Genomic DNA, 25,745 nt, shown 5'->3' on the forward strand with positions numbered 1-25,745 from the left:
GGGGCATCCTTGCCCACCACCCCCTGCAGTCTTTGTTCCCAGGACATTCTTGCTCTTCTGAGTTCCAGCTGCTGTCACTACAAGGTACTGATTCATTGCAGGCCCCCAGTCAAAAGATTGGAACTAAGTCAAAATAATTTTTCCTTTTTTTTTTTTTTAATTGACAAGCACTTACTATGTGGATCCAGACCAGCCTCAAAGTCAGAATCCTCCTTCTTCTGGGGTCACAGGCTGTTTCACCAAATGTTCTTTTTCCCTTTTAAAAATGTGTCTCCGGTATTTTCTTACATTTTAACATACCTACCTATGTCAGTCATACGCAACTCAGGCTTCCAATTTTCTTTTTTCTGAGACACTATGTAGCCTTGATCTGCCTGGAATTCACTATATAGACCAGGCTGACCTCAAAGCTCATTGAGCTCAGCCTGCGTCTGCCTTGCAAGCCTTGGGATCAAAGGTGTGCACCACCACAACCAGCTTCTTTGAGCACCTTTGTCACTCAAATGGACAAATCTCAAAATGCATGGAGATGATTGTCTTAAATAACAACGTGTGGGGATGGTTTGTTACAGCATGTTTATCTATGCCCTGGACTAAGTGCTTCTCCAGGCATGTGATTCTTAGTGTTGAAACTGACAGGCCCTGGTCAGCTGTGATGGTGGGTCATGGCTCCTTCCAGAGCATGCTGACCTTGTGATTTCTGCTTTTGTCTCTGTGACTCTGTCTCTTTCTGTTGTCTCTGTGTCTGTCTCTCCCCCTCCCCGAGACAGAATGAACACATGTGGAATAGTGAGTGGGTGGAAATATTTGTCCTTTGGCTGAGTGTCCCCTCCATCCATACTCTAGAGGTGGGCCCCTTCTGGACCTGTATCTGGGCTTCCTTTCCACTTGCTGGCTCCTTCATGGCACAGACCTCTTTGCCTGTGGTCCAGGTATCTGCCTGTTAGCCCCCAGCACTTTTTGGAGACCCAGATAGTTCAGTGGCTGCTCTTCTAGAGGACCCAGGTTTGATTCACTGGCCCCCTCATGGTGACTCCCAACCACCTCCAACTCCAGTTCTGAGGCACCCAACACCCTCTTCTGGCCTGTCTCAAAGCTCTGGATCCCAGATTTGGCTGTTTGCCGGTGATCTTTTCCCATGCAAATGAGGATCCCACAGGGCCATGGTGGGGACTGTACCACTCTGCTTGGCTGCATTTTAGGTACTTAATTCTGGGGCAGATCACAGATCACACACAGCAAACTTTGCTTGGGAAGCTGTGAGGAGTGAGTGTGGAAGGAGCACAGAGATGATACTGACTTCACAGTAGAGCTTTCCCTAGGCAGGTTGTCCTTGATGAAAGGCACCTGGGACGGAGAACTCACTCTCTCACATGACAGACTGTTTTCATTAGGCTTTCAAAAAGGACCTGTCAATGTGATGTCAGTGTTTTCCCCATCAGTGGTTCGTCCTGCCAGTCTCTGCAAACAGTTTGAGCTCTGTCTTGTCCCATCTCTTGGTGACAGGCCCCAGGCCCAGTGCTAGCCCTTTTCTGGATCATGTGCCTCTCTGTATACACTCAGTGTTTACTTCATCACACTGAGGATATCGACCTAGCTTGAGGGACTCAGAAAATCTGCAAAAGGAAGGAAACTATGGTTGGGATAGCTTACTGGTAGAGTGCGTGTCTAGTGTATGTTTGGTGCTTGGAATGAGTCTAGCACTGAGGAAGGGGATGGAACCTAGGGCCTTTTGCATATTAGTTAAGGATTCCACCACTGAACTACACCTTTAGTCTGACAACTTTAAATGAATAAGCTGAATGCAAAAAAAAAAAAAAAAAAAAAAAAAAAAAAAAAGCCATCACACCCTAAAACTCCTCAGGCTCCTAGAGGATACAATGGGTTGTGGAGTCTGTGTCAGTGTCATGAATCATGAATGATTTTTTTTTCTGGGCCTGAACTGTCCTTGTTCTGTGCTCCATGAAGTACAGTGGTTTCCTTCACTGAGCTATACTCATCCAGGCTGCAGGCTCTGAAAGAGGGGCTGGGCCCTGCCAGAGATGGAACAGGGCTGGGAATCTGGAGCATGTGGCCTTTTGTCCTGGCCTAGGAGGCCCAGTGTTCTCTGAGGGGTCATGCTCGCCTGAGGTATGCTCTCAAGGTGTGGCCTGAACCAAAACAACAAGATGAAGCCTCAAAGGTCAACCCCATCGTGGTTATTATTCTCATCCCAGACTCTTGCCTTGGAAGCGGCAGGCGCCTCTGTTCCTGCAGTATATCTCCCTGCCTTTGCAGGTGAAAGGACAAGAGGAGCTCAGCTCTGGGCAATAAACAGCTGCTGGAGACATGAGGCTTTACCTGGTGTCTAATGAGGATGGATGAAAGAGTAAAGGAGAGCTGGAGTTTCCCACAATGCCCCTTTCCGCACTGAGTTTCTCTGGGCATCAACCCAGGTCCTTTTCATTTTAATTAACGCGGTGAACCAGGCTCTGGCTTTCAAAGGAATCTAAGGAAATCTTCCTGCCAAGTCCTGAGTGAATCCGTGTGACACTTAGGAACATGGGCCCAGCTCCTGTGTATGTTAAGGAACTCCGAGGAGAACAGAGATTATAGGCAAACAGTCTACCTTTCTTTACAAGGCCTTGTTCTGCATCCCTGAAATCTCAGATGTAGCTATTACAATGAGGTCCTGTTGCAGAAAGAGCTGACCTTTTATCACCACTTAAGATCTAATTAATCCATACTGAAGCACAAAGATTTCTGTTGTACGTTAGGGTGAGGGGTCATAGAGACCTCTTTGTTCATCTTTAGACTTATACTTGTCAAGCATTGGGGATATAATTTTACCAAACAGATCAAATCCTTATCAGAAAGCCTAACTCATAGTTTTTAACAGAGTCCTTTACCCTTTACATGAAACACTATATTCAAGAAGAACAAAAACGTATTTCAGAGAGCCCAGAGAGTTAATGACCAAAGCTTATATTCAGGGAGCATAGAATCAAGACCTTCACACTACTGTCAACCACAAAGGGAGGCAGGTCCTATAGAGTAAGCTGAGTTGCAACATCTGTTCCAATGGCTTTCATCTTCAGAACGGCCACACAATCTGTAGGGCTTTCACTCTCACTGCTGGGATGGGTTCTAGCCATCATTACAACATATCTGCCACACTGGAAGACCCTCAACCTGGAGCTGAACGAGATGGAAAACTGGACCATGGGACTCTGGAAATCCTGCGTCACCCAGGAGGAAGTGGGGAAGCAATGCAAGGACTTTGACTCCTTCCTGGCCTTGCCAGCTGAACTGCAGACCTCCAGGATCTTGATGTCTCTCTCGAATGGGCTGGGGCTGCTGGGGCTGCTGGCCTCTGGCTGTGGCCTGGACTGCTTGAGGCTTGGAGAGACCCAGAAGGGTCTGAAGAGGCGACTGCTCATCGTGGGAGGGTTCCTGCTCTGGACTTCGGGTGTGATGGTCCTGGTCCCTGTCTCCTGGGTGGCCCACATGACAGTGCAGGAGTTCTGGGATGAGACCCTGCCTGAGATTGTGCCCAGGTGGGAGTTTGGGGAGGCCCTTTTCCTCGGCTGGTTTGCTGGCTTCTGCCTTGTGCTAGGAGGGTGTCTGCTTCACTGTGCAATCTGCTCCAGCCCAGCTCCTCCAGCCTCGGGACACTATGCAGTGGCAAGATTACAACAACACCATCCATACCTGGAAAATGGAACCACACAACCTAAAGTGTAAGCTGCCAGCAGGGCCGAGTCACGTCCTTCATCACTGATGACAAAAAGGTCTCTGCTGTATAACTCAATTGTGCTGCTGACATTTCTTTTTCTTTTGGTCTATACTAGAGGTTTGCCTCTCAAATTTGAAGAATGAAAGGAAGTCTATCTATAGGGAAGTTATGATGACAAACATTAGTGTTTGTCACTAGGTGTAAAAGAACCTCTCGTTGATTTGCTTATTTAAACCAGTGTGTGCTGGGGGTTGTTCAGCCAATCCAGGGCTTGGATGGATTTTCGATGCGGGAAAGTTGTGCTGCTCCACAGTGACTCTGCTCTTGCTTAGCCATCCCCAGGAGCCTGTTGAACTCTACAGGGACTTTAGGGAGCTGGGTGTTCCTGAATGTTCTGGGTGGACCACTGGAGCATTGTGGGCCTTTCCTATTCTCAAGTTGTAGTTGCTGTCTGCCCTCATCTCTTTACTCAAAAAGCTTCAAATTTCTTTTTATCTAGATCCTTTCAGTTCATTTGTCAGAATGCAAACTTCTGTGTTCAGTTACAAATGACAAATGTGGTGATGGATACTGGAGCGGGGCACAATAATGCTGAGTTTGACCCAAAGGCCCTATTGCTTATCTTTCCCACAGCCTAGAAAGCTAATTCAGCAAAGAAGAAGAAAGGAAAAAGAAAAAATTCCCTAAATTGTCAAAGACAGACAACCGTTAGAGCTTATGCACGTGAGTGAGATTAACCAAGGCGTGTAGATAAGTGAGACTCACATTCAGTTCAGTATTGTCTCATGTGCTCTGTAACTCCTATAGCCAAAGAGACTTTCAAAACCGGCCCCATTTAAAGTCTAAAGGGATTCCTGATAAGATTGATTTATTTGGTTAAGAAATACTTCTCTCTGAACCTCTTTTTTTTTTTTTTTTTTTTTTGCAAAGATGGTAACACCCAGTATTATCATAACACACGCACTGAAACTCGAGAACTCTTAAACAGATGAAAATCTGACAGATCTAATTAGCCCAGCACAAAGAGGGAGGAGTGGAAACCAAACCTTCAATTAAACATTTTTTTTTTTTTTTTTTTTTTTTTAACATTTAGACTTAATTCTCTGACTTGTTAGGAGCGCTGGGAATGTGAAAGCCAGGTAAACCTTCACAATGAAAAGATTAGCACAACTTGACCTCAGAGGCTCACTGACAAAGTGCCCTACACAAACTTCAGCCCACGGGACACAAACACGGCCCCGGGCCACACCTTAGCATTACTGGTTCATAGCTGCGTTTCCCTGTCCTCTTCGGAAATCTTTTCAACATGGAATCAAACAATAGTAGACCTGGCAAGCGTCCTCCTATACACACAATGCAAAAGTATGCCTGAGCTCTTTGAGCGCTAAGTGTCACACTTTTTACAGCAAGCGCAGGGCAGGAGTCGGGCTGGCTCATGCTCACAGTTCTAATGGGCTTAGATTTCCGAACAGCCACGCAGTCTGCTGCGCCTCTGCTATCACTGCTGGGATGGGTTCTAGCCTGCCTTACAAACTACTTGCCACACTGGAAGACCCTCAACCTGGAGCTGAACGAGATGGAAAACTGGACCATGGGGCTCTGGAAATCCTGCGTCACCCAGGAGGAAGTGGGGAAGCAATGCAAGGACTTTGACTCCTTCCTGGCCTTGCCAGCTGAACTGCAGACCTCCAGGATCTTGATGTCTCTCTCGAATGGGCTGGGGCTGCTGGGGCTGCTGGCCTCTGGCTGTGGCCTGGACTGCTTGAGGCTTGGAGAGACCCAGAAGGGTCTGAAGAGGCGACTGCTCATCGTGGGAGGGTTCCTGCTCTGGACTTCGGGTGTGATGGTCCTGGTCCCTGTCTCCTGGGTGGCCCACATGACAGTGCAGGAGTTCTGGGATGAGACCCTGCCTGAGATTGTGCCCAGGTGGGAGTTTGGGGAGGCCCTTTTCCTCGGCTGGTTTGCTGGCTTCTGCCTTGTGCTAGGAGGGTGTCTGCTTCACTGTGCAATCTGCTCCAGCCCAGCTCCTCCAGCCTCGGGACACTATGCAGTGACAGGATTGCAAGACCACGGCCAGCAACTGGAACTGAAACACCCCAGCCCAGAAATCTAAGCCAGAGGGATCAGTGGCCTCTCTACTCTTCAGTGGGTGCTTGCTCCAGCTGGACTTGGTAGGATCTCCTGCTATAACCACCCCCTCCTCACTGTGATTTTTGATTTTCTGAAATGTGTATTTCCTTTCTGTGACTACTAACTTCTTCAAATACATACAATTTCTTCCTACAACTGAGCAAAGCACTTGTTTCCTATTTGGAGACCAGATGAAACAGGACCTATTAATGTAATATGTCATCAGCGAGCATAAGCGCTTCATCAACTTCTAAAATAGGCTGTGATTGCACACACACACACACACACACACACACACACACACACACACACACACACACAGGGAACGGGCAAATAAAACATTCTAGGAACACTTGTGTCCCTGAAGGGTCAAGTGGAGAGGAGTCATGTGGGGAACAGATGTGATGGCTGATCATGTACTTTTAGGTGTGTAAGATAACTTACGAAAGCATGGTCTCAGTTCTATACTTATTTAAAATACATGACAAGTGATGGCAGTAGAAACAAAACAACAACAAAACACCTGTTTGGTCCTTAAAGGGCTCAATGGGACACCTCCTTTTCAGAGACCTCAGTGTCTCTAAAGTGCTCCCCACATCAGAGACACCCATGTATGCATGCCTCTGAACAGATCAGAGCAACCATGGATTCTGAGCACTCAGGTAGAATGTGCAATGCACACGTGCGTCTGTGTCCCGTGTGGCAGGGTGGAATGTCCTGCCTGCTCTGGCTCTGTGGCAGAGGTCAGGACGGGCATGTGCTGTGTGGGTGGGCATACTGCCTCCTGGGATGGCTGCCTCTTTTTACAGAACACTGCCGGCTTGGGCAGTTTAACCCAGGAACCACATACTCGTCAGTCCTTGTTTCCCTTGAGAAATGAAAATATCCCATCTCATGGGATATAAATATATGGCCTAAATAAGAACTATTCGTGACAAAGTTTTGGCCTGAGGAATTCTTCATGGAAAATTTTATATTTGCTTGGTACATGGTTCAAGTAGATTCTTGTACTTGTGCCAATCAGGGAAATTAAGTGAACAATAGACAACATTAAAATACAGTGTTAGGAAATATGTATCTTTGTTTAAAAAGATCTGAACTTGTTTTCCATGGACTGTGTAGTGATGGGCTTCACCTGTGTGACCACCTGAACACTTACAAACAGCATGAATGAAAACAGAGACATACTCAGAATTTAACCAGCTTAAATGTTTAGTTCAGTCCTGAGCTTCTCATATTTAACATAATATAAATCCATAGCAGAAAAAAATTTAAATGTATTTAATTTGTATGCTAGAGACTCTGCTAAACTTTGTTCGTTTGGCAAGTAATACTCTTTTTGTACCTGTAACATTTAAGAGTCTGATATATAAAATGGTAATAATATACTGATAATCCAAACTTGACAGCTAGATATTAAATTCGTTTTATTCTGTGAAGAATAATTCTACCTTTAAAAATATTTTTCATAATATTAAAATTTTTATTTGTCCATATGGTTGTGTGATCAAGTTAGTAAAATGCTTTTTGAATCATGGGGTTAATACAAATGTGACAGGACTACATAAAGCTGCCTGTAATACATAAAACTACTGCTGACTTTAGAGTGTGGGAAAAGGGTCTTGCTAGAATGCATTTCTCTCTCATGTTAGAAATGAGCATGTTTTGTAAAATAAAACCAAAGTCCCCCAGTCACAACTGTGAACTACCAGCCTGAGACACTCTATTTTTTAACACTTATCTGAGACTTTTCATATTACAAAAAGTTAGCATGAAGATCATGAAGTTGTAAATACTCCAATATAGCCTCTTGTAAGCCCAACATTTAAGATGGTCAGAATCAAACTATATATTAAACAGAACATAAATAAGACCGTAAATAAATAAATGAAAATAAAATCGTACGGTACAACTACACAAAATTCTATGAACATTTTCGTGGGTCAAATATGATGCTGAGGACAGCTGACCTTTATTTAGCGCTATATTAAATAAAACTCTGCTGTTCACATTTGACCTTGACAAGGATGGATGGCACTCCAGCTTCTCCCAGTTACCCACAGGGCAAACTGGGCAGCCCGGGAGAGCACTCAGCCTGCCACTAGGCTCTTTTTTTTTTTTTTTGTTCCAAGTAGTGTCACGTCCAGTTACATCTCCTAAGAGGTTGGGTAAGCTGCACAACATTTAGGGGAAAAACGGTTGAAGGTTTAGGTGCAGTAACTTGATAATTGAAGTTCTGGCTGAGTATAAATATTGATTCTGATAAAATGAACTTTCTAAAATATGCATAGATTCAAAAAAATAAAAATTCTTACTAATGGGGATTCCAGCAAAACATAATTCTTTTTTAAAGATTTTTTTCTTGCCTAACTTTTTTTAAATTCCTATAAAATTATTTTGCATTAAAAAAATAAAAAATAATTTAGCTTGCTATATAAGATGGCTCACCATAACACGGCTTCTTCCAGTATGAAGACTAAGTAAATATGGTTTAAATGACCTAAAAACTATGTATTTTAACACTTGTATGCTGGCAAAGCTATACTGAGCCTTTTTTTTTTTTTTTTTCCTTTTTCTTTTTTTAAGAACTGCCCAGGTCTGGTGAGTTAAGAGTTAAAACCTAACCTGAAGAGCAGGACACTTTGACGATTTCTAGCTCAAGCTTGTTCACCCAGAATATATATTGTTGAATGATCCAGTCCACACTCCGAGCCCTCTCAGGAACACTCTTTGTTTCTGCTTCTGACTGCTTTCTATGAATCACTGATAGAATCCCCTAAAGATGACAGCTGCGAAATAATTTCAAGTAAGTGTAGAAACCTGTTGATTAACTCTCTTCTGTTTGGCAAGTCTGATCTCATTAAGATACGCCGTGTCCTCATCTCACCTAATGAATATGGGTGTGTCCCCTCCACACAGCCTGCACTCAATCAGAGCCCAGGGCCACCACCATATGGTTCTCTGTGGCATTGTCTGTATCCCTAGGACAAAACCTGGCACAGGCCAGAAACTGACAAAGTCCTGCAGGTTCAGATTGCGTTAGAAGCAGTGGCCACTCAAGCGCTAGCTGAGCTTCCTTGGTGTGATTTCTGGGAGATGGTGCCCCCTCCTTTTCTCTCTGTCCCAACCACAGCTCTCAACAGTAAAAGTATACGTTTGATTTTCCTATTCTTATACTCAGTATTCCATGCTTTTGTTTTCTTTAGACAAGTTTAGGAGGGCAGAAAGAACTGCCGTGCGGAAACAAGGTGGCCAGACATAGCTGATGGAAGGAACAGGGCATCTGTTTTGGGAGGACTCGAGTGATGCTTGCTTGTGTGCACATTCGAAGGAAAGCGTGGCTTTCTAGACTGGTGTGGTACCAGCTTCACGACTCCGGGATGGCTGCTTTCTGCAGTCGGCTCAGCAGACACTAGGCACTCTGCCTCTGTTCGTTCTGCACAGGGAAACCCAGGGGTGACACACACACATACACACTGTACAACAAGTGTGGACCAGGTTACCCCACTTTTGTTGTGTGAATTTTTTTCCTTCTAAAGCATGTAAGAGTTACATTCAACTCACTTTACAGATTAACCTGATGAAACTGGTGTGGAATGAAAGTTCTTCAAGGGTTGACAGTTATGTTACAGGAAACAAAAGCCCCTCCCCCAACAAAAACCAAAACCAGTACATGTTCAGTCTTTGACCCTCCCTTGGAAAGTGAGCAGGCGAGAAGCCTCGAGGTCACACATCATCAGCTGGCAGGGACGGGATGCTGATCTTTGCTCGTGTGAAGTAGGCTATCTTCTCCCTAGACAGAGAGAGAGAGAGGGAGAGAACCACTCAGTATGAGCCTGCACGTTCTGACAATCCCAGAAACTACACTTAAAATCACAAAAGCCTTCATTTTTAATATTTTACTAAGTGTGTGTGTAGGGGGTGTGCATGCCATGGTGTTGGGGTGAAGTCAGAGAATGACATGCACAACTTGTTGTAGGAGTCAGGCTTCTCCTTCCTCGTGTGTCCTGGGGGTTTGAACTCAGATCATCAGGCATGGAATCAAGTGCCTTTCCTCACTGAACCATCTTGCCAGGCTGAGTCTTCATTGCGTTAAAGAGGGGGTAGGGAGTACACACAGCTCCCCTGGCTGTAAGTCCTCTACACGCCACACCAGTAAGTTCCCCTAGAGTTTCTGAAGAGCATCTGTTCCACCAGGGGTGTGGGCTCTGTTCGGATATTTCTAGGCTAGGGCAGGAGAAGATTCAAGAGGGCTGAAATTCCCAGAGACCTTAGAGAATCCTAAACTAACTCACGTGAAGGCAGGGATGGGAAGACTAGGAGTGACACCTGGTTGTCTGTGTGGTGGGGAGGCACTGCTCATGTTTTCTTGAGCTGTTCTCCACATTATTATTTTAATTTGTTCATTACATTTATTTATGTGTGTGTGCGTGCGTGCGTGTGTGTGTGTGTGTGTGTGTGTGTGTGTGCGTGTGTGTGTATAGGTTGGAGGGCGCCCTGTGGAGTCGGTTCTCTCCTTTCATTGTGTAGGTCCTAGGGAACTAACTCATGTAGCCCACCTTGGGGACAGATGCCCTTAACTGTTGAGTCACCTTGCCAGCCTCTCACCTCAGTTTTTGAGACAGAGTCTCTTACTGAACTTGGAGCTTGCTGATTCCTCGAGACTGGCTAGCCAGCAAGCTCCCAGAAGCCTCCTGCCTCAGCCCACCTCAGCACTGCATTTACAGGTCACCTAGCTTTCATAGGTGGGCAGTGGGGGACTGATCTCAGGCGTCCACACTTGAACAGCAAGTATTAGTCACTGAGCCATCTTCTCAGCCCCCACTTGAGTATCTCAGGAGGAAAACCACCCTGGGAGACCCTTCCAGGATGGGGCAGAATGGGATTCATGTTAGGACAATGATAGGAAAAATAAGGAGTGTACGATGGCCAAGGATGACAGCGCTTATCGTCTTAGGAAACTTCACATGCATAGCATGCTATCAGTCATTGCATTGAGGGTATGTTCCACACTGAGCTGTGCTTTTGGCAGCTAGGAGGAAGGACCGAGCTCGCTCTCCCAACACACAAACAACGGTGTAAATGGAGAAAGAGAAAAGAGTGAAAAGCAGGGTTCTGGACAGGGTTACTATGATGCAGCATCCTTTGAGATTGCCTAGTTCTGTAAAAGATGAGCAAGGAGGTTAAAAAGGCCAGAGGCTGTCACCATAATGTCTGGGAGGCCACACAGCCCTGCCAAACCCTGCAAGGATTTAACTACACATCAGTTATAGCGCCTGCCTCGGAGTCACAAGGAATCTTTGCTGACTGGCCTGAGCAACATGACACCGAGGGACACTGGGCCCCTGTCTCCACATGAACCAAGAGGCTGAGGTAGGGCTGTGCTTGGCCCCACCTGCTGCCACTCCTTACTCTCCCACCACCCTAGGCACCAAGGAGCACATTCAGCTGTCATAGGTGTCACCCAGTTCCCACATGGTGTGTCTTACCTCACTCCATCACTTGCCTTGTGATATCAATGGATTGGTCTCCCCGCACCCACTGGCCCCCAAGAGAGGGTCTCATTATGTAGCCCTGGCACTCACTATGTAGGCCAGCTGGCCCTGAATTCACAGAGATCTGCCTGCCTCTGCCTTTGCCCTGCTGGGACAAGGGGCATGTGCCACCACCCCAGGACAGGTGGCCTTCCATCTGCCATGAATTCCCCCTTCCCTGCTCTCAGACAGCATCTCTCTCGATTTCTCCCCAGAGCCTAAAAGCTAGCTAGTCAGCTTTCTTTCTCACTCTATTTTTTAACGCGCGCCCACGCATGTGTGTGTGCGTGTGCGAGCATGTGAGAGAGGAAGGAAGAAAGAGGGGGTGGGAGAGAGGGGAAGAGAGAGAAGGGGAGGGAGAGAGAGAGGGAGGGAGAGCCTGTCACAGTATATGTGGAGGTCAGAGGACAGCTCATTGGAATTGGTTTTCTCCTTCTATCATGTGGGTTCCAGGCATCAAATTCAGGTCATCAGGCTTGGCTGCAAGCTCCTTTGTTCACTGAACCATGTTGCTGGCCCAAGCTTAGAAGCTCCCTAAGGATTTCTCTATACAAAACCCAAGCCTAACCTAAGATGAACATAAAAAACAAGTAACCTGTGACCCTCTTGTCACTTGACCAACTGATACGGTCTCCAAGGCCTCCATGTCACATGATTTGGGGACATTTCAATTCTCTGCTATGTTTCTGTGTCCCACAGTCCGTCCTTCCTGGCCCTTCAGCTACGGGGCCACACCCCGGCTCATTGTCTAGCTCTTGAACCCCCCCTCCTTTTTATTTTTGCCAGCACCCAGCAGGTGTCCTCCCCTGGTCCTCTTCCCCCACTTTCTTGGATGTGCTGCCCATTTCCACCATGGGAACCACCACCGTGAACCTGCAGCCTCCTCCTTGTTTTGATTTATGACTGTCCGATGGCTGGAGTTACCTGGGCTGTCTGTCCTACAGCATGGTTAACCAGGCTATGTAAAAGCAGGATGCAGGAAGTCCTCACTGTGAACATTCTCCTCCCTTCTGCCTCAGTTTCCTCGTGCCTCCAATGCCTGCCCCCACATGCTCCCCGTCTTGATTTTTGAATTCAGAGACCTGGCTCCCTCAGTACCCAAGCCACAATTGAAATCCTTCGGTGTGGCATTCAGGCCCTGTGGATTCTGAGTCCCACTCTACCTGACAAGCTCGCCTGGGGCAGCTCTGCCACACACAGCTGTGCTGGGCTGACCTGCAGGCTGTGCCTCACTCCCACCACAGCCAGGGCCTGAAGGTCCAGTGGAATCCTTCCGCGATGGACTCCAGTGATGTTTTCCTTTGAGCTGACGCGCTAGCGCCTGCATACCTGGCCTACACAGATTGATTCTTCCTATGTGCTCTTATCCTATCGCTACTTATCCACACGGCTCTTATCCTATCGCTACTTATCCACACGGCACTGTGGGACTCTGTTCTCTCAGTTTGGAGGTCCTCTATAGGAGTAGGAAGAGTGTGTTCCCTTGTTTTACTGTGGGGATCAGCACAGTGCAAGGTGTGTGGTGTGGTGTGTGTGTGTGTGTGTGTGTGTGTGTTGGAGAAGAACGGTACCCAAGGTGTGTCTAGAAAATGAATGAGCAAAGTTCCCCAAAGACCTATGACTTTTCTGTATCCTGGGTGGAGCTTTCTCAATAATAGTAAGAGAGGTTCTGGACTCCCAGGGAGACAGGTTTAGTGGGTGTCACCTCAGGATAGGACACACGCAAAACTATATTCATACCAGGGAGAGACATAGTGGTAACTCTCACTTAGTCCTGGGGTGAATACATGCCCAATCACACCACCTGAGAGAGACACCACCCAGCTGGTCCCATGAAGCCATTTACCTGAAGGACTGCACCTGCCGAGGCACCTTCCGGCTCTGCTCCCGCAGCCGGCACACATCCTTGGAGACCTGCCTCATCAACTTCTCTGCATTCAGGTCTTGCTTCTGCTGTTCTTTTGTCTGCTCAGCCTGGCAAAGGAAATCAAAATCGGATTAGAAATGCTGCAAGGCTAAGCTGGGAAGCCAAGCAGGCACAGTCAAGGGTGTCTTTGGATGGGCAGAAGGGGGCAACACCCACATGCTCAGCCAAGGGGAGGAGGCACTGCCTCATCCAGAGGTGAGTTATTTTAATCATGTTAAAACGTTTTGCTTCTGGAAAACCTGAGAACTCTCAAAAACAAACAAACAAACAAAAACAAAACAAAACAAAACAACAACCACAAAAAAATAAAACTGAAAACTACTAGCATCTCTCAAGTAACATTTTGGCAAATACACTTGCAAACTCTTTCCTGCTCTCAGCCCCTCTCCCTGCGTCAGCCAATTAAAGAGCTTCCTAAAGGGCATTGGACTTACTCAGCAATGGCACATATAAGTATAGAGCTCCAAGACCCTCACACAGGGACACACCAAGTAGCCTGTTGCAGGTGAAGGGACAGAAGGTGCCATCCCCTAGTCCCCTTTCGGCACCAAGTTCTCACTGCTGATTAAGGCTTTACTAAAATTAACTTTGTGTTGTCAATAATGACACTTGGATATATTATATACATACATATGTTTACATATTTAATACAAATGGACCAATAGTGTTCTCACTGACAGCTGCTTCTCCCTTTCATTCATTTGCTCACTTAATCAGCAAATATATATATGGATCACCTTCAGGAGGGGTATTTTATGTTGGTGAATGTGGCAGATCCTGGGGCTGACTGTCTGATTCAAAGTCCCTTTTGAGCACTTCCTAGCTATGAATCCGAGAAAGGGGCTTGGATAGTTCTTGGGCCATAGTTTCTTTGGGAGCAAGTACTTCTGAGGGCTTTGGAGTTTAAATGAGCTAATCCAAGTGAATCACTCAGAGTCTGATTCAACACATCATTAAGCCTACTACCTCAGTGTTTAGTCATTCCCGCTGTATTCCTGTAGGATATGCACTCTATTAGAAGAGTTAGGACTTGGACACAGTGAGAGATGAGCAGTAACAGTGACAGAGCACAATAGCCATTACAACACCTGGAACCACCAGTCCTTCACCTCTGCAGTTTCCTATTTAACATTTCTAGTTCACTAAGGCTGAGACCATGTGTATCTATGACTGTGGACAAGGGAGACTATGGATTTGGCGTTTTGTTTGTTTGTTTTGAAAGCTGCTTTAAAAGGAGGAATTCCATGGGCAAATGTTGGTGTCCTTCCAGGGTAACTTCCTTCCCAGTCTTCCCAGCGGCACCTGGGGAGCTGCCAGGGCTGTGGCAGACACATCGTCCTGTGGGTACTGCAGCGGGACTGCTCAGTTGGCGGGCTTCTTTTGGTCCATTTCTGGACTACCAGGCACCTTCCCCTCCTACTCCTCATGAACTCTCCTCCAGGCCTTGGCCTGGGATTTGCTTGTTTTCTGCTGTCCCCCCCCCCCACACACACACAATGAGAGTACCCGGGACTTTCAGAACAGAATATTAATATATTTGACGATTTTTTTTCAGTGTAGACTAACTTTCAAAAGTTTTAGCATATGTATCACTTGACGTTGAAAACAAAACAAAACAAAAACAGCAAATTCCTCACATCGTGGCATGTTGACATGGAAACAATCCGAGGAAGAAAATAGGCTTCTTTGAAGAACAGAGTCCTCCCTCCACCCCCTCTAGTTCTCCTCTGGCTCATGAGAACTGGCCACTTTCTATGCTTGAGACTCCAGAAGGGAATGATTAGCCTTCGGTTTACATGATGGAAGCCTGCCCCGCAGAAAGGTGCAGTGACTCACAGCCATGTTAAGCCTGATGGAACAAGGAACATAGCGGTCTAAATTTACAGTCCTCGGCTTTCTCACTCTGCTTCCTAAGGGGGAAGTACAATCTGAGGGCACGGGCATTTGGTTTTTACTGTAAGCTATAAAAGAGGCTTTCGGCTGCCAACACGGAGGTTTACGGAGGACGACACGCTTAGAGCCTATGCGGGAGGCAGATCCAGGGTCTGCTGCTGGCCTGAGCACAGCTTCTCTAGGAGGCATATATTTTTATTGCAATTGGCAGGGTCACTGTGAGGTACTTTATGATGACCCGATGAAAAATCACAGATCTCCAGTACCAAAGGAAATGGGAGAAATAAAAGGGTGGTGTGTGTACAGGCTGCTGTGCCCATGTGCACACTGCCAGTGGGTGTGAAGATGAAGAAACACAAGGAGAAGATGGACCAGTGGTGACTGCACACTTCTGCAGCCGTAACAAAAGGCTCAGTATGGATTTTCAGAGCTGTTTATTACAAATTTCAGTTACAGAGAAAAAAAAAAAAAAACAAAAACAGTACGTGATACAAACAGTTTATCTACCCACAGAGTTGGTAAAAATAAAGATAAAGACTCTCTGTGCTCAGGGACTCAAGTCATTTTTAAAGCAGTATAAATGTGCCTCGTTTTGTGAGTCCTGCACCACCGTTTGCTGTAAAGCTGTCACAAGGCAGAGGGAGCACGGACAGAGTGCACTCAGGGGTTGACACTGGCCGTGAGGGGAACTCTGACCTCCAAAATCAGGATGCAACTTAACTGCCCTTGGAGCAACATTAAAGGTGGGGTCTAGAGAGGTATCAGAGCACCGGACCTGTCCACGTGGGGGTGTGCAGCCTTACAGCACTGGCATCTATTTCCACTTCCATCAGTGAGAATGTCTCCATCCCGGGGTCCACTACAATCACCTGAGTTTCCTCTCCTTCCCTCATTATCTTGATGACAAAATGATTGTGAAACCAAGCCCTTCAGAAAGCACAGCTTGGAATTCTGTTAAGATGCCAGCATGTCCACTACATGCCAGCGACCACAGCCACCATCAGACATTACAGGGCTAGGCACATGCTAGCATCATTTCATATGAAACAACCACAGATTAATGATGAGGAAAAGCATCATTTTACTAAAGAGAATTCTAAGGTGTCAGTCTTTAAGACAAGAGTCCAAAGCTGGAATGGGAAGCCTGACAAAGCAAAGGAGATCCTGGCCATTACACTTCGACTTTCCCTCCCCTACAGTATGGTATGGAGCCCAGAGCTTCTCTTTTGTCAGGCAAGTGCAGGACCACTGAGCTACAACTCATGTCTTGACTCTTGGGAATTCTTGTTTTATTGAGACCAGGTTTTATGTAGCCCAGGCCGGCCTTGAACTTACTATGTAGCAGAGAATAACCTTGGAATTTCTGGCCTTTCTGCCTCTATCTCCTCAGTGCTGGGATTACAGGTATGCATCATCTTCGTGCCCAATCTTCTGTAGTACTGGGGGAATGAACCCAAGACCTCATGCACTCTGGGCAAGAACTCTACATCTCCAGTGCCTCTTTGAGGTTTTAAATGCAAAATGGAAAGGTGAGCTTTCCAGGGTTTCCAGGCAGCTCTGAGCTTCAGCAACCAGATTTGCCTCGTGTATGTGGGCAACACCTTGTGTGTTGCACAGGACCCATTCTGTGAGGAAAACACATGGGATGCAGTGGTAGCTGACTGCTGGCAAGGTAACCACACTCAGCTATGCTCAGTTATGGCTGGGCTGTGACTGCAGAGTCACAAGGCCTGTGAGACTGGAGGAGCACCTGTATGGTAACTGGTGCTGCGCACGAGTACCCACCGTTACACAGGGACTTGTGAGACCGATAATAAAATGCTAATGAGGAGGTCAAAGTGGAGTCACCTCCTAGGTCATATAATTGTTAGATGACTCCTCAAAGAGGCCACTCACAATGGAGTTACTTCAGTTTCATATTGTAAGAGGGAAGTGTTTTAAAAATATGTCATTATATTCTGTTTATTGGTATTTTATTGAGGGTTTCTGCATTTGCAGTCATAGTGAATTCAGCCAGGGACTCTCCTTTTTGATAGTATCTTCTCTTTTAGAATCCGGAATTTAGCCACACAGATTTAAGTATGGCCTATTTTTCTTGATGGTAGGAAATTGAGACAATTTGTTTTTTTAAAGTTTGGTGGAACTTATATATTGACTTGATGGTTTCTTTATGGATAGACTTTAAATTTCTGCTGCCATTTCTTTAACAGACAGGACTTTTCAATCTCCTTTTTAAATTAGCTCTTGTATTTTCCTAGACATGTGTCTAAATTGTGGGCATAGAATGTTTAACACATTCAAAGAATCATTTTAAATCTCACATTTGTTTGGACTGGTCATCAACATCCTAGCCTCTTTCTGTTGCTGTAGCCAAACACTTGAGAGAAACCGTAAAGGAAAGAAAGGTTCCCTCTGGCACAGGGTTCAGATCCATTGTATCTGAACCCATGCAGGGAGGCAGGGAATGACTGTGGGGAATGTGAATCCATGCAGGGAGGCAGGGATGTGCCATGGAGCCTAGGCTTATCTGGAAGGCAGGCCTTTCAAAGGCACCCACGTGACTCCCCTTTCCCAGCTAGACTCCCACCTTCCAACAACCCCTTCAGCTATGAAGTCCTCTGCTGAGGAACTTAGTGTCCTTGTGGCCCAGTTGCTCCTCAATGCTGCCACCAGGTGGGACCAAGCATCTCAGTTCAAAGACAAACTTGTTAGGGAGAGTTCTTTTCTAATAGATGCTTCCAAGGAATTATCTACTGAACCATCAAAAGAATAATGTTTAGATTATCTGTAGAAGTGAGTACTGACTGCTAAACCAAAATATAAATCCTAACACTGAGAATAAATCAGTATTATACTCAGGCAAAGACAGTAATATTTAGTCAGCGCATTAGGAAAAAAAAATCATCCCATTGGAACATTTGCCTTTTGCTAGGAGGGATGGTGCACACCTGTGACACCAGCACTTGGAAGGCTGGGGCAGGGGCATTGATTGCATGTTCTCCTGTTTGCTTTGTTTGTATCTTTGAGACAGGGTCTCGGTGTGTAGCCCTGGCTGTCCCAGAACTCACTATGTAGACCAGGCTGGTCTCAAACTCACAGAGATTTGCCTGTCACTGCTTTTAGAGTGCTGGGATTAAAGGTGTTCTTAAAGATTAGCCTGAACTATTCAGTGAGAAGCTGTCTCAAAAATACTAACAAGACCTCCAAAAGAAAAAACCAAAACCAACCCTGCAATAACAACAATAAAACCTGTGTATGGTGGTACACACCTTTAATCCCAGCACTCTGGAAACAGAGACGGTGAATCTCTTTGAGGCCAGCCAGCCTGGTCTACATAGCAGGTTCTAGGCCAGCCAGGGCTACATACTGAGATGCCCCCAAAGCAAAACAAAGTATTTGTTTATTCAGTCATCTTACCTTCTTTTCTATACATGTTTTTAGAGTGAGAGGCAAGTGCATGCTATGAAAGTGCAATGTGATCTTTTCTCAAGAAAGGAAAGCGAAAATTTAGAAACATTAAAATTAGCAATGTATTTTTAACTAGCGTGGCTAACGAAGCTTCGAAGTGTTGAACTGTAAACAGTATGCACCATTGCTGAATCACTGGAAAGCCGCCTTTCTGTCAGGAGATTACAAAGCTGCCTGGGGTTGGGCGCACAAGCACTACCACTGCAATATTGGGGGGAGGTGGAAAGCGTGTGCCTCAGTCCTAGGAAAACGATGGGGAGATGCCTACCCTGGGACCCTACGCCACGGTGCCTACCACCCCAAGGATGCATCTGCACCAGGCCCTCCATACCTGCTTCTCTGCTTGCTTTAGAAGCTTCTGGAATCTCTCATCCTCCAGCACGCCTGGGGGAAGGTCAGTCTCTCCCTGAGCTTTCAGCTCCTCCAGCTTCTGCCGTAAGTCCCTCAGGGCCTGCAGCTCATCGTTGAGGCGACTCTGGCGAGTCAATGATGCCTGCAGGTCCAGCTCCAGGTCTAGAGATGTGCGCACGGGACATTCCTGAGCAGTCCTCCTGAGGGTGGGTTGGCAGACTGCCTGCGGAGGAAGACACAACAGATCCCCGTTACTGTCTCTGCTCTTCCTCCCATGACAGGACATAACTGTGGCCACACGGCTTGCTTTGGCCAACGACAGGGCAGTGGGTGAGGTATCACCTCTAGGCAGGCACTTGTCAAAGGTGCTGTGAGAGCTGTACACTTCTGCCTCCTACTGGGGACACAGCAGTGAGCCAGACAGAGAGCTAGACAGAGAGGGAAGCTCCATCAGCCTGGGTACCAGTGTGAGCAGCAGGAGCTGGTACCAGGCCAGCCTGCCACTTAGTAGCTGAGCATGAAAGAAAGCTGTATCATTTTAGACTGACAGAGATCTAAAAGTGGGTACTAGCCCAGTGAGAGGGCTCAGCCTGAAGACCTGGGTTTTATCCTTGGGACCTACATGGTGGTAAAGGCGGAGAGAAAAGCTCCCTAGGGAAGGGGCCAGGTTTTAAATTCTCCCACACTCAAGAGATGGACATGGCAGAGACCCTGAAGCCCCCATTAGAAATGGTGGTTCAACTCCTGACACTGGGGGCTTAGCAACTACTTTCTCCAAAGACAGTGCAAACCAGTTTCCAGCCTTAAGTGGCACAGGTTCTAAACCATGGCCAAACACATCCTCCTTGGCTCAGAGGCAGCTCTGTGAGACCCAGGGGCTTCCCTCACCAGCCTGAGAGCTGGGAACGCTGACTCTCAACCCTTCTGGAATTCATGTTCTTCAACTCTGGCTCAGGGAATACATACCCTTTTAACCCGCAAACTGCGTCTTTCGGTGGAGTTTCTCACAAACAATGATTTTTTGGCTAAGGTTGAACTGTCACTGTCACTCCGATTTAACTGGTAAGCAAAGATAAAAAAGACAGGAAAATAATTACAAAGTAACCAACACAGTTAGTGACAGTCAGGTTGTGAGAGGCCATGTGACCCACCCTCTTCTCACCCCACATCTTCTGTGCTGGGGATCAAATCCAGAGCCTCACACATGCTAGGGAGCTGATCAACCACAGGGCTTTATGTGCAGCCTATGAGCTGTATTTTTCAAAATACATAATTTCTTCCCTACTCTTTGGTTTTCTGAACTTAATTTTCTTAAGTAACTTCCAGGGCTGCCTTTTGGTAGCAGTCATCACAGTCTGTATATAAAGCTGTTTTATGAGGTGGTGAGCTCTGTACTTGTAGCTCACATGGCTTGATTCTCTAAAGGATGGTGGTGAGAGCCTGTGCTGTGGGAACGCACATGCTCACTCCTCGCTAGGCTCCGGCTCTGCTGAGGTCACCTCACCAAGAAAGGCCACTCAGAGCCCTTCTGGTCACTCCAGCCCCATAGCCTTGCTCTTCTGTTTCCCACAGCATTGATCACACCAATAGCAACTCACAGCTTCCTCAGCGTGCTTACCATTTGTGGTCTGGCTCATTGACAAGAACAAAAGAGAAGGGGGATTCTAGGAGAGTGCTCAATAAGGGTTTTATTACCTGGGTAAGTTCAGAATTTTAAAAGTTGTATGTATGTAGTTGTATGTAATAATAAATCCATTTACTATGGCTCATAAATCATTCATGAAGCAGACTTTGGGGAAACCGAAGTAAATATCACAATTTTCTTCCTGGGACTATGAGTCTGATTCAGGGACATAAGGTCTCAGAACTGAATTTTTGTTGTAAAATCCAATTCACATTTCCTCTTCAGTAAGATTAACATGGTTAGAAATGCATATGAAATATACAAAATACATTTCCTAAGTCATTTTATGTTTCTAAACACAGAAGTCCAACAATTTTCAGCATCTAAATCCTTAAACTTTTTTCTTTTGCCAAGTAAATCACATTAGAGCCAGCAAGACACTGAGTGTGTGGGAAAACAAACCCACTAAACAGAACCCCCAGGGTATGATATTCTACACCTGCTGTATAGTGCCTGTAGCCATTGGTGTCTGCAGACAGATCTGTAGTCCCCATGCACAGTCCTTGGCTATTGTGGGCCACTCACTGGCAGAAGGGGAAGAGGAAGGACCATTGCTGGTGTTTCATCAGCAGCGCTGTCCCTTACCCTGCAGATGTACTGGCTCCGCTCGCCTGGGGAGAAGGTTTGTGAGCGCACTATCACGCTGTTTCTCACGAAGGGATGCTCTCGAGAGCTCAGGCTGCTACGGTCTTTGGGGCGAACTGCCATATTGCCATCAACGGTTTCATCAGTATTCGTCTCCTTATCAACCTACAATGAAAGTCGGTGAATCACCAGGGGCTGGCAAGTGGGTGTCCCTGGGTGTGCCGTTCTTCTAGGGCAGTGGATCTCAACCTTCCTAATGCTGCCATCCTTCAACACAGTTCCTCAGGTTGCGGTGACCACCAACCATAAAATTATTTCATCGCTACTTCATAACTATAATTCTGCTACTGTTAGGAATCATAATGTAAATCTGTGATATCTGCAGGCTATCCTTGGGACATGACCCATAGGTTGAGAGCCACTGTTCTAGGGAGTGAGGAAATAGTTAAAGCTAAGCAGACTCCTCCAGCACTGTGAGCAAGGCTTACCCTTGCTCCATGTTTCGGGAAGGAGAGATGGGAAGGAGGCTTTCTACTTGGAAATGCATCATCTTTGAACACTAGTGTTCTTCGTCAGAACAAGGTATAATGACAAAAAAAGTGGTTAAAAATTCAATATAGCAGCTTGAAAGATGGCTCTGCAGTTAAGAGCACTGACTGCTCTTGCAGGGTGTCCCAGGTTCAATTTCCAACACCCACATGGCAGCCCACAGCTACCTAGTTCCAGGGTATCTAACACCCTCTTCTGGCCTTTGCGGGAACTGCATGCACATGGTGCACAGACAGATGCAAGCAATATACCCATAAACGTAATAGAATTAAATAAAAGATAGATGAAAACAAACGATAACATAAAATTGTAGATGAGTGGAATTTGCAGTCATACTAAATGAACACAATGACTTTCGTGAAGCTGACCACGAAGTTTCACTGGCTCTTCGGAAATTCAACAAAAACATAAAGTCAGCTACCCTGGCACTCTGTACTTGAATAGCTGGTAGCCAGAACTGTGGAGTCTGCACACTCCCCTCTCCTTAAATATGCTTCTATGGTGCAGAGACCCTGGTGGTGTGAGTGCTCACCATCCAATCCAAGGCAATGGTGCTAACCAATCACAGTCATGAGGCAGATGCTGTGCCCTGAAACCATCTTTAGAGTGATTTATCTCCACGCCCTTTACTGACCCACAGGCACTGCAGTCTTGTTGAAAGATGCCCCGGTAATGACAGCATTTGATATGTTTCTTACCCAAGGGGTCAAATTGCATGTTTCATAAACATGGGTCTCTCTGGTAGGTGTGGCTCTTTTAAGAGGCCCTGTTGTGTACCTGAGCAGCTGAGCAGCTGGCACCAGGTACAGACAGATATAACATTCCCAGAACTGGGGCAGGTAAATATGACTGTGGACCTGTACCCGAGGCTTGAGGCTAGGTTCTAACAGAATCAGGGGTGGGTGGGGTTGGCGGGGGCAGCCATATGCTAAGCAGAGCCAAACAGTTTAAGATTTGGCTCAAGAAGTCAGAGGAGGCTGCAGTCACACAAAAATCATGTCCAGACCAAGAAAACCTCAAAACAGATACAATATATTTAAGAAGGATTAAGTGCTTGAAAGAGAAATAAAGAAAAAAAGGAAGGAAGGAAGGAAGGAAGGAAGGAAGGAGAAAATGGGAATCTGGATCCTGTATGGTGCTGTTGTTGACTTTGAATTTTTTGAATGCTGATGGGTAAAAGGCAGCTTCTGAGAAACACTGAATTATGGAAGGGAATCCTGAATTAAACCAGCCTGTATATTTTAGAAATGTCAAAATTTTGGTTTCAAAATGGAATTTTGGAAAGTGCTGCACTGAGGTACAGATTATGCCTTTGTTTCCACAGGAAACAAAAAATTATGGTTTCTCTTCAAAATTAATGAAGGTCAGATTTGATTGGGGGAGGCCTCCTGAAAAATCTTGGTTACAGACATGAAAGACTACAGGACAGGTGACATACAAGAGCCCCTCTACTATGGGAATAGCTTTGAGCCTGGATGAGACATGATAAATCTTGTTGGCTACAGAGTCCTCATGACTTATTATTACATGCCATCCTTTTATATGGCATGGTTATACAGTTCCAAACAGACTTATAAAGAAAGTCGACAGATGCTTTTTTACCTGCTCAAACATAAACATAAGGCAAACAAACAAAAATCTTTAGCTGACTTGTGTACACCACACATTCCATACTTGTGTTAATACAGACATATATGTTACCTTTAAAAGTTTGTATGTTTTCAGAAAAAAAAAAAAAAAAAGAGAACCAAACACTAGTGAAGACAAGGAGCCCGGGTGATCCAGCATCAAAATGCCTTTGTTGCAGTTTCCTCAAAATTCTGCATTCAGAATAACTTCAAAGTTGCTAACTGAGGTTGTCCAGCCTCATAGATTACTCCAGCTAGAACTTCAGATAAGCCCCGTGCTTTCCCATTACACAGAACATGGACAACAAATGATAGAGCTAGCTCTCCCAGGACTTGACCATCATCTCATTTTTCTCAGGCCATTCAATGGATTATGGATGTTTATCATCATTTGTGTGTGTGTGTGTGTGTGTGTGTTGGGGGGGGTTGATTAAAAGTTGTTGGTCATGGTCAGGAAAAAAGTTAAACAAAGGAGATTAGATTCAAGGACCTCTTTATGAAAGGAAGGGGGCTGTATAGTATAGAAAGATAGGATAAAAGGTGGATTGTTGAGTCAATTTTTGAACAACCACTAGTCTCAAATATTTTACATTGGTATGGATTTTTATAGATACAAATCTAAGGCTATTTTTATTATGCATATATTGCATATATATTTTGTATATATGTTTCTACTCTTGTTGAAAGTATTGCGCCTATGTAGCTCATTTAAAGGTGCAGCATAAAGTTCAATTCATTAAGAGCTTTTATTATAAAACATTTAGGATAATTGGGAAAAGCAGGTAGTTAGTCATCTCTATAACAATCAAACTTGTAGTCATGTTAGGTATGTCTTCATGGTAATAGAGAAAAATATTTTAGATAGAGAGAGGGACTTCAAACACTTCAAAGACCTACATAATATGGGATTTAACATGTTTTAATAACATAAGGATTTTTCATAACAGTGAGACACATGTGCTCCTGCCAGTGCCAATTTACTCCAAAAAAAGGGTAATGGGCATCAAAGACCCTCCACGTGGAGTTTGCTTTCACTATGACAAAGCTAGCTACATGGGCAAGAAACTGCCCTTGCCTAGACTGCTGACAATATACTGTCCAAAATGGACAAGCAGGACACAAAAGAAAGCTATTGCTGAATTTTGCCAAGACCAAGTAGGACAGTCCTTCAAAATTCCTGCTTCACAGAAAAGTCTGTCAGAATTCTAGGTCTATAGGCTGAAGATGGATGCCCCAACATTGCCCAGGAACCTTGGGTGACTGTCCAGGCAGCAAGATTCTTCTGTTGTTTTTATAGTTTTGGAAGTTATTTACTTCCTGTTTACTCGGGTACTGTTATATTCTTCTTGGGTCTCTGATGGAGTTGAAGACTACATAGTTTCCTTGTTACCAAATTCAGAAAAGAAACTCACATAAGTGGAGTAAATTGTTTATCTACAAAAATGTTTTGAAGTCTAAAAAGATAGTTCTAGGATGGAAATACAAGTCATAATTTTAAAAAATGGCTTAGGTATGAAACTTTAAATTCATCAAGATAAGATAGATAATTTGCCAAATACAAATTGGACATTGTGAATGTAATTGTTAACTGATAATTGTTCTTATTGTATATAGTTTTATTATGCTAGTTACTATATAGTTTACTATGCTGTTTCTTTTTAATTAGACAAAAAGGGGGAAATGTTGTGGGAGATTTGTCCATGGTGTGAAAATGTATGGCTGTGACTGGTGTACTTAAAAAGCTGAACAGCCAATAGCTAGGCAGGAAGAGGTTAGCAGGACTTCTGGAGACAGAGAGGACTCTGGGAAGAAGAAAGGGGGAGAAATCAGCCAGATGCAGAACCAATTAGACACACAGAATAGGAGAGAGGTAAAAATCCACAAGGTAGAATGTAGATTAATAAAAATATGGGTTAATTTAAGTTATAAGACCTAGTTAGGGACAAGTCTAGGCTGTAGGCTGAGCTTTCATAATTAACAAGAAGTCTCCATGTCATTAGTTAGGGACTGGCTGTCAGTGCAGAGAAGGACTGGTTTCACCTGTGCCTAACCAAGTCCGAGTTATCTTTCAGAGCAGGTTTCAGCTCAAACTCCAGAAGCCAAGATGAACTTCAAATTCTTATTTCATGTTTAACATTGAAATAGATTTTGAAACTTGATACATTGAGTAATCCCCACCCTCTGATTTCTCTAAAATAGAAAAATACTTCCTTGACAGTTTGGTCGTGGAGTCCAGGCTGGCCTGACACTTGTGACCCTCCAGCATCAGCCTCTTGAGGGT

At 45.3% G+C, this 25,745-nt stretch overlaps 3 protein-coding genes across 3 annotated transcripts in view; 2 read left to right on the plus strand and 1 right to left on the minus strand.

Annotated features, from left to right (window-relative positions):
• The first annotated feature begins 2,837 nt into the window (after positions 1 to 2,837).
• LOC127220547 (claudin-22) lies at positions 2,838 to 3,793 on the plus strand. Its single transcript, XM_051182407.1, has one exon. It carries the CDS (start codon positions 3,061 to 3,063, stop codon positions 3,721 to 3,723), a length of 663 nt encoding a protein of 220 aa, XP_051038364.1. The 5' UTR covers positions 2,838 to 3,060; the 3' UTR covers positions 3,724 to 3,793.
• Positions 3,794 to 5,164: 1,371 nt separating this feature from the next.
• LOC127220545 (claudin-22) lies at positions 5,165 to 5,853 on the plus strand. The gene has a single exon (XM_051182406.1). It carries the CDS (start codon positions 5,166 to 5,168, stop codon positions 5,826 to 5,828), a length of 663 nt encoding a protein of 220 aa, XP_051038363.1. The 5' UTR covers position 5,165; the 3' UTR covers positions 5,829 to 5,853.
• Positions 5,854 to 6,959: 1,106 nt separating this feature from the next.
• Positions 6,960 to 25,745, minus strand: part of Wwc2 (WW and C2 domain containing 2) — a 158,217-nt gene continuing 139,431 nt past the window's right edge. Inside the window, exons 19-23 of the mRNA XM_051182385.1 lie at positions 21,288 to 21,452; positions 19,985 to 20,077; positions 18,999 to 19,241; positions 13,226 to 13,353; positions 6,960 to 9,638 (exon numbers count right to left, since the gene is read on the minus strand). Of these exons, the coding sequence (XP_051038342.1) occupies positions 9,572 to 9,638; positions 13,226 to 13,353; positions 18,999 to 19,241; positions 19,985 to 20,077; positions 21,288 to 21,452 (696 nt within the window). The 3' untranslated portion in view covers positions 6,960 to 9,571. The remainder of the gene's footprint in view (positions 9,639 to 13,225; positions 13,354 to 18,998; positions 19,242 to 19,984; positions 20,078 to 21,287; positions 21,453 to 25,745) is intronic.

Source organism: Phodopus roborovskii, unplaced genomic scaffold (genome assembly GCF_943737965.1).
Source record: "Phodopus roborovskii unplaced genomic scaffold, PHOROB, whole genome shotgun sequence".
Lineage (NCBI taxonomy): Eukaryota > Metazoa > Chordata > Mammalia > Rodentia > Cricetidae > Phodopus > Phodopus roborovskii.